We start from the raw sequence: 10,860 nt of genomic DNA on the forward strand, positions 1-10,860 counted from the left end.
ACCTATAACAATTTCTTCGATAGAGACGCAAGGCTTAAAATAAAACCTCTTGTCTAACTCAAAATCATATCTTAATCCTCAATCTCAATAATGTTGCCTAATTATCCATGTATCAGATTAATCACATACTTTTTGAGAAATATTTTATTTACTTTGTTAGAACCTTAAGCCTACATAGTCACTATCAAGGCAGTTGATTAAATTCAAAAGATCAAGAGATCGACATCCTTAGAAGCAGACCAGAACAAACGGATCTACATGAACTAACTATTCTCGCATCTACACCACTGTAGAGAAAATGACATAAAATCATTAATTAATGAACCCTAATGGACATCTTAGTCCAAGTAAATAGAACACTTAAACAATTCAATTAGGATTGTCTTGTCATGAAATAAGAGTAGTGTTACACATGTGTCTTACAGTAGGGAAGACGTATATTCACCTCTTTTTTTCCACTTGGAACAGCCCCCTCTAGTGTAATTATGTCTACCCTTTTACACTAGAGGGGGCAGTCCCAAGTAAAAGAGGGGGTGAATATATCATTTCCCATTACAGTATAGCTACATATTTTATTTAAAACTGCCTGTATTTTCAAGTCCCCACCCCTAAGGGAGAATTTATATGATGGGTGGCCGTGAAAACACGTGAACTCTAAGAAAGTAGGTACGGCCCACTTTTTTGATGATCCAAACCGTTCATCTGATTTTATAGAATCTTCTACAGATCGGAGGGTTAGGATCATCCTATGGAAATGATTTTTGGGGCACAACCTATTTACGTTGTGCCCAAACTGATGAACGGTTTGGATCATAAAATAAAGTGGGCCGTACCTACTTTTTTAGACTTCACGTGTTTTCACGGCCACCCTCATATAAATTCTCCTCCTAAGGAGTTATATGTGCCCATTACATTGAATTGATTATTATACTTTCATTTCATGAGGAAATTAAGTGTATTACAGTTTTGTTTGGCTAGCTAGGAAACTTAATTAAGGCCATGTTTGGATTGCCGGACTTTTTTGGAAAAGTTTGGAAAGTAAAAGTACTTCTAAATTTTCTCTTTTCTTTCACACACAAAAGAAAGATGATATCCCTCTAAATATTAACCATAATCATATCATTCCTTCTAAATGCGTGAAAGAAGAAATTTTCCTAAGAAAAAAATTTCAGTAAGAATGTTTTTCTTTCAATCCAAACATTTCCTAAATGAAAATGGAGAACAAACTATGCATAGTTAGGGTTAAACTGACAGGATCAGATAAATTTCCTTGATTATAGATTACAACCAAAAAATAATAATAGTAACAATAATAATAAAAAAAGAGCGATGATATTTTCACTCCCCCTGCAGTACGCATTCGCTCCCCTAGTTAAAGCTTTTTGACGTCAAATCACGTAAAAAGGGGAGCGAATGCGTACTGTAGGGGGAGTGAAAATATCATTGCCCTAAAAAAAATTAGGTTATCATAGATGGTCTTAAAGTATGCATGACACCCGCGCATATCAAATTTTGCCCAATAGCGAGGAAAGAAAACTAAAATCAAATAAGACAAACAGACTCGGTGTGAAATGCGTAAAATTTATTGACATGAAACTATTAGTATCAATTACCTAATAATAATAAAAATGATGATGATGTTTATCATGATAACAAATGTTACACACAGAAATAGAACAAATGAGGTGAAGGAGAAACTTAGGGAATAATCTTAGAAATCAATGACTTCTTTTCTTTTTTTTTAATAAATCTACATTACTCTTGTGTGATAAAACTCATGGAGCCTAGTTTCATCTAGGAAAAGAGGTTGGTATGTTCTTTAACAAATAACTAGTTAAGTTGGTATAACTTCAGTTATATACTGTACTATCCCACTTCGATTTAGGGCTTGTAAGAAGAGAACGGAGACAAGTCACCCAGCCAAAAAAAAGAAAAAGAAAAAGAAAATGGAGACGAGCCCTTCTATTGAAAAATCACATATGTCCTATAAAGAAAGATTTTGAGTACACCCCTTTTGGAAACATCACTTAGTGGGTCGCTTGTGTTTTTCTTTTTCCATGAAAACATGTGTGTTCTAGGGCTTAGACTGATCGAATCACAATCATGGATGATTTATGCATTTAACAAAATCATGCATATGCTCTTCAGAATATTCAATGCTTTAAGGATTGCAAAAAGCAAAGTATATTGCTTTATTTCTGTAGTTTGCTTACAAAATCACTTTCTTAGTATTAAGAGCAATGTACCAAATCTCCATCAGATCAGCACGATATCTTATAACTCCAATTTGCTTGTCATAGACCTATAAAATAAGTACCAAGGTAAATTAACTTCATCATGGTCACGATTCACTTATCGGTCAGATACTTTTTGAACCGTCCATCGGAGTGTCCTAGGTCCTACTTACATTGTACACAGTTAGAGCTTATGGTTGGGAGGGGGAACAGGAAAGAAACTCGAGAGGAGAATTCATCATGGAAATAAAAAGCAAGAGAATTCATTGTTTTGACTATGATTTTAAATGTTACGAAGAAAACCATAATGAAGAAACATATGAGGATAATAATTTCGAACATCGGTGCCCTCGTTCTAGATCTAGAGCGCCCCACCTCTTACGACTTACGGTAGGGATCCAATGGACACAGTTCGTATCCAGTTGATGCATCTAAATACTGTCCATTTTGCATTCGGATCCTTTGGATCCATTGGAACGTCAGGGTCCATTGACACCCCTATTTTCATATAGATACCCCGATTAATCAAAAACTATACATGACAACCTGACCTCAGACTCAATCAAGAATCGGGCCTAGTTAAGTGCATAAAGTTTTGTCAAAACCCAGAACAAGAAACCGGTTGAGTTAACCAAGTTTAACTCAAACCCGAAGGAAAATTGGGTCAAGTACTCGACAACTCATAAAACAACACAACATAGTAGAAAAGGAGAAAGAATCCTTGTTTCCACAAGGAGTAGAGAACCAAAATCCCCAAAAGAATTGAAATTTCATTGATAATAATCCAAAAAAGTTTGTATAGAATTCATTCATAAGCCTTAAATAACTACAAAGACTCCTACTCCAACCAACTCTTAACGAAATCCTACTTGGGTACCTGGTAAAAATATTGAGTTTCTTAAATTAGTGAAACTGGAATCTCCCAAATTAGTAACATTTGACTCTATCGATAACTAGCCAGAAATCATTCATTGAGTTCTAATCTATTGAGACACTCAAAGAGGCTAGAACATCTTGAAACATGAAAAACAAAAACTTACTACAAATACTAAGTTTTGACTTCAACCGAATTTGAACCTCAAAACAACTCTTTTCGCACTGAACTACTAATGAATGGCACCATGTAGGGATCGTCGTCATCTTTTCAACAATAAATAATAGTGATTCTGACAACCGTAGCCCAATTTACGCCATTTAGAAGCTAAGGCGCCCCCGCAAAAATGTCACTTGCACTTTTGACTCGGCTTCTTCTGATCCAGTCGTTCTAGGTAGTTGTTGGCAACATGTTCTACATCAGTGTTTTTTTTTTGAATGGTTCTACGTCAGTTTTTTTAAACTCAGAAAACTCAATCACGTACCGAAACTGTGTCTTGAGTCTTGGCTCATGAGCCGACTCAGAATTTGGTACTCCTCTGAGTCCCAATCAAGTATGGAGCTTCTCTGCCTTTGTTGACACTCTAGTCTATACCAGTTCAAGCAAGCCCATATTCAGGTCCTCTGTTAATATCATAGTCCAATATAAGCTTGTTGCATTCTTATGGTGCTGGGTTGCCTAAGAGAGTGCTCCGGCAGTGTTGAGTTTGTTCCAGCCATGATATCTAAGCAGGGTATAGAATAGTTCGGCGTGTTTTACATAGGTTTGAAGAAGTTCCAAGATGGAAAGATTGGCAAGACCAAATGTGTGCTTCTAAGTCATAGGGAGGGGGGTCAGAATTTGGTACTCCTCTGAGTCCCAATCAAGTATGGAGCTTCTCTGCCTTTGTTGACACTCTAGTCTATACCAGTTCAAGCAAGCCCATATTCAGGTCCTCTGTTAATATCATAGTCCAATATAAGCTTGTTGCATTCTTATGGTGCTGGGTTGCCTAAGAGAGTGCTCCGGCAGTGTTGAGTTTGTTCCAGCCATGATATCTAAGCAGGGTATAGAATAGTTCGGCGTGTTTTACATAGGTTTGAAGAAGTTCCAAGATGGAAAGATTGGCAAGACCAAATGTGTGCTTCTAAGTCATAGGGAGGGGGATTGGAGATGCTATCGAATTGGATTGAACCTTTGCACTGCATATATATATATATATATATATATATATATATATATATATATATATATATATATATATATATATATATTTGAAAGTCGACAATTTTATTGAATAATGGTTGGGACAAGTTGTCCCCGCCAATATACAAAAGCGGATAAAATCCGAGTACACCATAGACAGCAATTATATATGTGACCCCAATACAATTTTCAACTAGATATACCAACTAAAATTATGGTAACTATGGCCTCCTCCTTTAGCACTCCTGCTTTGGCAAGGATGTCTGCTTCCTCATTAGCTGTTCTTCTCCGATGCTCAATTCTTAGTTGCAAGACCTTTATAAGATCAAGCACTTCGGCTATTTATTTTTGAATGTGCCATGGTCCCGGCGAGCTACCCGAAGCCCATCCAACAACATTCGTTGAATCCCCCTCCACTAATTAGGGACCTCAAATTTTTCTCATCAGCCCACTGCAGTCCGAATAATAGAGCTTTGATTTCTGCCTAATTTGCATCGCATTGGCCCGTTGGGCCAAAATAGGACATAATGATCGTTTTGTTGTTATCTCTAATTAGGCCTCCGATCCCTCCCCTACCAGGGTAACCCATAGAGCTTCCGTCAAAATTGAGTTTGAGCCATCCTACTGGCTGAGGCACCCATTTGAGTTTGAGCCATCCTTTCCCAAATTATTACACACCAATTCCGTATCAAATCACCCACACCATATGGTAGCTTTCTTTTATTCCTTGCCCATGAAATCAGTTCCACCTTGATATCCATAGCAATCCTTCCCACCGATCTCTGTTGGTCCTCAAAAATTCGCCTACTCCGCTCCTTCCAAATGTTCCATACGATAGCATAGGGAAAAGTGATCCAGAGTAATTGTCCGATCTCTCCAAATGGTCCTCTCGTCCAGTTAATTAGAAGTGAAGAAACTGATTTTGGGCACACCCAGCACATCCCAAAAGCTCCAATAGCACGACCCCAAATTTGATAAGCGAAAGGACAGTGCAACATTAGGTGGTCCAAGGCATCCTCGTGCTGCCGATAAAGAACACAAATACTAGCAAGCCTAAAATGTCTCTTTTTCAAGCGGTCGCATGTATTGATTTTTCTGTGAATCAACGTCCACCCAAAAGCAACCACCCTTGGTCTGAAAGTAGAAGAAATGTGTGAATAGGCCTATGCTATAAAAGCTAGTGAAATGATTGCTAAAAATCATTCACTAGCTTTTAATTCCCTATAAAAATGAAATCATTTGCACTGCATAGATTTGCTTACAATTCCCTACAAAAATGTAATTGCTGTGATTGTTTTTAGCAATCATTTCACTAGCTTTTATAGCATAGGCCTATTCACACATTTCTTCTACTTTCAGACCTGTGATAGATGTTTCATAACCTAAAATAGCTTATTATCTTCTTATTTCCATTCCTGCTACAAAACACAGCTTAAAAGTAGGAGCATAGGCTATTTTCTGTATAGTTTCAAGAATCATTTAAAGTAGTCCGCATAATATCACAACTACTGAATGGTGGACAAAATAAGCTAGCCAAATACAGAGGATGCTAACAAAAATTTGAATTTGGACGGTTAAGCAAACTGCGACCCAGAAATGTCACCACTGTCGGGGAAAGCCAGACTGAGCTGCTCTCTGAAGATAAGAGTGTGATTGAGCTGAGGGACCCAGTTGGAGGCATAGTATCAATTCCTAATGCCAATTCTAAACCAATTACAGAGTGAAGCCTACATGCTTCTCCAATTACCATGGGATCTGATCAGGTTTTAACAAGGAGAGATGTAGGGAAGTTAGAGACTCAGGGCCTCACGATCAGCCAGGAGTTCTGTAAGATTTGTAAAATTTCAAGGCTACGGGATTACCTGGAAAAGACCAGTCATAAGAGTCCGTACACCTGATGAAGTTCAGCTTATTATGATTGAGACAGTCAACTTGCCATTAATGCGAGCATACTATTTTACATTTTGAGCACTGGATCTGCTTTCTTGAAACTCATCACAACTAATTATTTCTTTCCTGAGATCAATTCTAAAGCTTTTGATACCAAACTACCATTTGTTTACTCAATTTTGTGCACCTGTTGCAACTCACATTACATAATCTTTATTGTTAGAAGAATTTTGTCATCCTTTCAATGAAATAAAGAAAAGCTTAAAATCTTGTTATCAGGTTTCATTATAAGGAAAGAGCAACAAGATATCCGTTTCAATGCCACAACTGGCCTTACATCTTTCAGTGGTTTCGAAAGACAAGCAGAAACAGTTGAAACTGAAGCGTAGACAAAGTGTAAACTCTGAAAGAGAATAGACATGACTGAATAAATACTAGCAATTCAGAGATGTACCTATATTCATATAAAGTTCAGAACCACTCTTCTTCATCCAAATAAGAGCCTTACGGAAACTCAGATAGAGATCTCATCTGGTGTTGGATTTAGAAATTCAGATCATAGCTTCCAAAGTTGTGCCCCTCATCACAAACCATGAACATACTGGGGAAGTGATTTATGACTTTTGCCCTCAGGAAATACTGAGGCATGCAAGAGAACTCAAATCTAGAAACCAAGATTTGGACGTGGAATCAGTGTAGCATCTATAAAAAACAACTTGCTTACTATCTCTCTCCCTCTACTATTTACAGCACAAACCTTCGAAAGATCACAGGACAGGTGACAATACAGATTCCCTTGACATTCAGATAAAGCTCAAGCGACACTGAGCTTCTCTATCACTGGTTTTCTGCCAAATCCCATCATCTGAACCCAGAACATAAATAGATGCTGATGTGTCTACGAACTAAAATCGGCTTCGCATATGCTTTATACAACAGGAGAAGCTGATTTGCATAAATAGACTATGAAACAGAAATACTGTTGAGAAAAAGGATAATTCAGAACCCTCTATGTGCTCTCCTGGAATGTTTGAGAGCGGGACAAAGCTGCCGGGTTAGCTTGCAAGACCTGTGCAGCATCCAATGTGTGACCCTTGCCTTCCATCTTGGGCTGGAAAGCTTTGAAGATACCCCCTTTTGTTATTGGTTCTTTCTGATCATGCTTAATACCAAGGGTATCCCATATAGAACTCCTTGCAGCCTCATCTGGGTCATCAATTCTCAGCGTCTTGGGAACCCAAAAGCACTTCTCGGGTTTTTCCTCTGCTAGTGCATTTGCATCTCTAGAATGCTTGCCTAAAGTTGGAGAGCCAGTGCCTGAAGAGCCACTATTGCTGGTAGAGGGCGAGGGTGAGGGCGATGGGCCGCCATTAGATGAAACCCATGGCACATTCCACGTTCCACTGACCCATCCAGGCATGCAGCCCCAATAGGAGGCAGGCACAAATGGGAAAGGCATAGTTGGTGCACAGAAGGCCGGAGCCGAGACCATTGGTGGCGTGCTCCATGGGACTGGATTGGGATTACTGTTCTCTGGTCCATAAACCAGTTCAGATGAGCACCTACCTGTTGCCATGGTAGGAACATTAGTCCACCCTGGATTCCAAGAGTACGCCCATGGAGGTCCAGCATAGCACTGCATAGGATGTGGCACATTAGGTCCATTACACCACCCCGGGATACTTCCTTGCTCCATCTGACCGACATTTTCACGCTGTTCATTTTCCAAGCAAGTAGAAGTCGACAAGGATGAACTACATGAGGGTTCCTCCACATTTTCACCACTAGCAACAGAGACTTGTTCAACTGTTTGCTTATGATTTCCGAGATTCAGCACAGTTTCAATGGATTCACGAAGGGGTGCATCTGGTCCAAACTTTAGGACAGTTCCGTTACCCTTCAGAGGCCTGGGAGGGGCAGAAAGCCCACATGGCAGAACCTGGTGACTGCCCAAACCAGGGCTATCAACCCGAGTGGTGGATATTCCATCAGAGGACATCACAACATGACGGTAGTGTGAAGTTGAGTGCTTATTTTTCCGTCGTCCGGCACCTACTGGAACGCTTCTCATTGTCCCCCCTGCTGTCCAATACCTCTGGCAGTTCTTGCAGAAGTGCCTAGGTTGGTTAACATTGTAATTGTTGTAGTAACAGAATTTCGTGTCTAAGCTATTACAGCGAGGACAAGGGATGATCTTGTCTGGCTTCTTGAGGACCTTCTCTTGTTCGGCTGCATCGTCTTCCATCAGATCTTCCTCAGTCTTAGGATTTGCTATTGCTTTTTTATTCGGTCTAGGGTATTGGTTGTCATCTTCCTGAGCATTATTCATACAAGAAGAGGGATCTGGCTCACTTTGCTCTTCTGTAGGACCAGCCATCTGATCTTCGACTTCCTCATTATTTGTTTCTCTGCAGATATCCTGAAATTTGAAATAAAACCATTGGCTTCACAATAAAACAAAATGATCACCATTAAAAAAAATGATCACGCATGCACAATATCATTAAACCCGTCATTAATTTAGCATTTGGATCAAGCTTGGAGCAACAATTCACAATCCTGAACACTTTGACCCAGCATGCTTTCAACATTGAATCCATAGAATTTCTAGAATCGATTCATAACCATCATTGTTAAACCATGAATAACCACAAAGGCCCTGTTTGTTTTGGATTTTCAGAACTGATTGTGAGTCCATAACTGGTTATTGGACTCAAAATTAAGGGCACGTTTGGCTACCCTGATTTTTCTTCCTGGAATATTACCTTTACCCAATGGTGAGGAATAAATATAGATGGATTGAGTGAGTATAAGGCAAGAAAAGACTGAAAAATCAGGAAACAAAAAACTCTACTCAAAATATGATCCACTTTTTCCTGATTTTTAGCCACTTTTCACCCTCATCTCTGTCGCACCCTCTCAAATCTCCGTCCTCCTCTCTCACCACTTGGAGACACAAATTTATCGTGAAAAAAAATTCCTGGCTGTCAGACATGGCCTAAAAGAAATTTGAGCCCAAGAATCTGTTTTGGACTCACAATCTGAAACTAACAGAGCCTAAAACAATCAAAAACATATTCCACAAAAAAGGAAAAAAGGTCCAATTAGCTGTAGGCATACAAATTTTCTTCACTTATTTTCTTCAATATATATCATGATATAGGAGTGAATCCTAGTTCTTAACAGAAACCGCAAAAAAATGATTCTAAGTATTTAAAATAAAATTTAATTGGATGAAGATAAGAATCAACTCTAGTTATTAAAAGGCATCTACAACAGAACCTTCTATTATTTCAGAGTAAAATTCATGAGATTTGTAACAACATATAACCCTGGGTCCTTTTGGATACGCGGATTTTAGAATCCAGGATTTCTTCATAATTGTAGCTAAGAGAGAAGAAGCGGACCAGCCGTCGCTTTTGACTTCTCGCCCTTCTTTCCGACAGCAAGAGAGTAGCAGATCCTCCCATATTTCCAGGTTTTAGAAATCTAAGGATGCAGTAGAGATTTTTAAAACCTGAATTTCTCACTTAAAATCCAAGAAACTATGTCAGGACAGCATACAGCTTTGCTTGATCATGAACCCTTTTTTACACTGTTTTCAAACTAAAAACCGGAATTCTAAAATCCACGTATCCAAACGGCCCTTAAATGAACCCACAATTTATGTTACTCCCGATGATTTTCTACCTCTTATGAGAAAACCCTAGAAAGTAATTAGGGTTTAGGTTTTACCAATAGGTACAAATTAAGAACTTTCTACAAATATAAGAAATCCGGGCTAAAAATTCCACCGTAACAAAAAAAATTATATATATAGGGAAAAAAAAAAAACTTTTGGGGCGTTCTAAAATAACTAGAATCAATAAAAAATCACTGAAAATTCAGAACTTTTCCAGAAAATATTTTAGAAATTTTAGAAATATTTTTCTTTTCCGTACTTTTCCATGAAAATTCATGCAATCCAAACAGGGCCTTAAAAAAAGAAGAAAAACCATTTCCATATCTCATCTGAACAAAACCCTAAAACAGAAATTACTAAAAACGGAAAAAAGATGATACCTTTTCTTCCGAAAAATACGGGATCGAAACCAGATCGGATTTCTCCAGCACCGGAATCTGACTTTCCGGCACCGGAATCGTCTTTCCGAAGAGCTTAATCGCTGGATCTTTGATCTCAGACATTTTTTTTAGCCAAAGTTTTTCTCTCTTAGATGAAAACCTAAGAGAGAGAGAGAGAGAGAGAGAGAGCAAAAACCCTAAAAAAAAGTGCCAATAACGTGAGGAATATAGGACTTTATTTTACCGGCGAATGCCGGTTGGGTATTGTAAAAACGAGATTTTATATGGTGTAAGTCCTTACCAGGCCATGCTATAGGATGATCGAAGCATCCATGTGGTGGGTCATAATGTAAATAGTAGGGCTGCAACTCGGGTCGGGCGGGTCGGGTTTTGGAGAACCCAACCCTACCCGAGAAATATCTCGGGTCGGGTCGGGTCGGGTTTTTTTTCGGAAAACCCACGATTCCCAAACCCGGCCCTACCCATGATAAATCTCGGGTCGGGTCGGATTTTTTCACGTTGACGCAAATTTTTAAGGAAAATTCTTGTTTGGCAAGGCAACTCAACTCATAGAAGCAGAAATTACACTCACATTACACTTGAATCAAAAAATGA

General features: G+C 38.8%; 1 protein-coding gene across 1 annotated transcript; it reads right to left on the reverse strand.

Annotated features, from left to right (window-relative positions):
- Positions 1-6,433: 6,433 nt before the first annotated feature.
- LOC143863551 (cyclic dof factor 2-like) lies at positions 6,434-10,465 on the reverse strand. Its single transcript, XM_077374259.1, has 2 exons — positions 10,246-10,465; positions 6,434-8,602 (listed from the first exon to the last, which is right to left on the reverse strand). The coding sequence occupies exons 1-2, from the start codon at positions 10,366-10,368 to the stop codon at positions 7,193-7,195; spliced, it is 1,533 nt and encodes a 510-aa protein (XP_077230374.1). The 5' UTR covers positions 10,369-10,465; the 3' UTR covers positions 6,434-7,192.
- Between the last annotated feature and the right edge of the window lie 395 nt (positions 10,466-10,860).

The sequence above is a fragment of the Tasmannia lanceolata genome, unplaced genomic scaffold (assembly GCF_043159265.1).
Source record: "Tasmannia lanceolata isolate RefF3 unplaced genomic scaffold, GAP_Taslan_0.1 ptg000044l, whole genome shotgun sequence".
Lineage (NCBI taxonomy): Eukaryota > Viridiplantae > Streptophyta > Magnoliopsida > Canellales > Winteraceae > Tasmannia > Tasmannia lanceolata.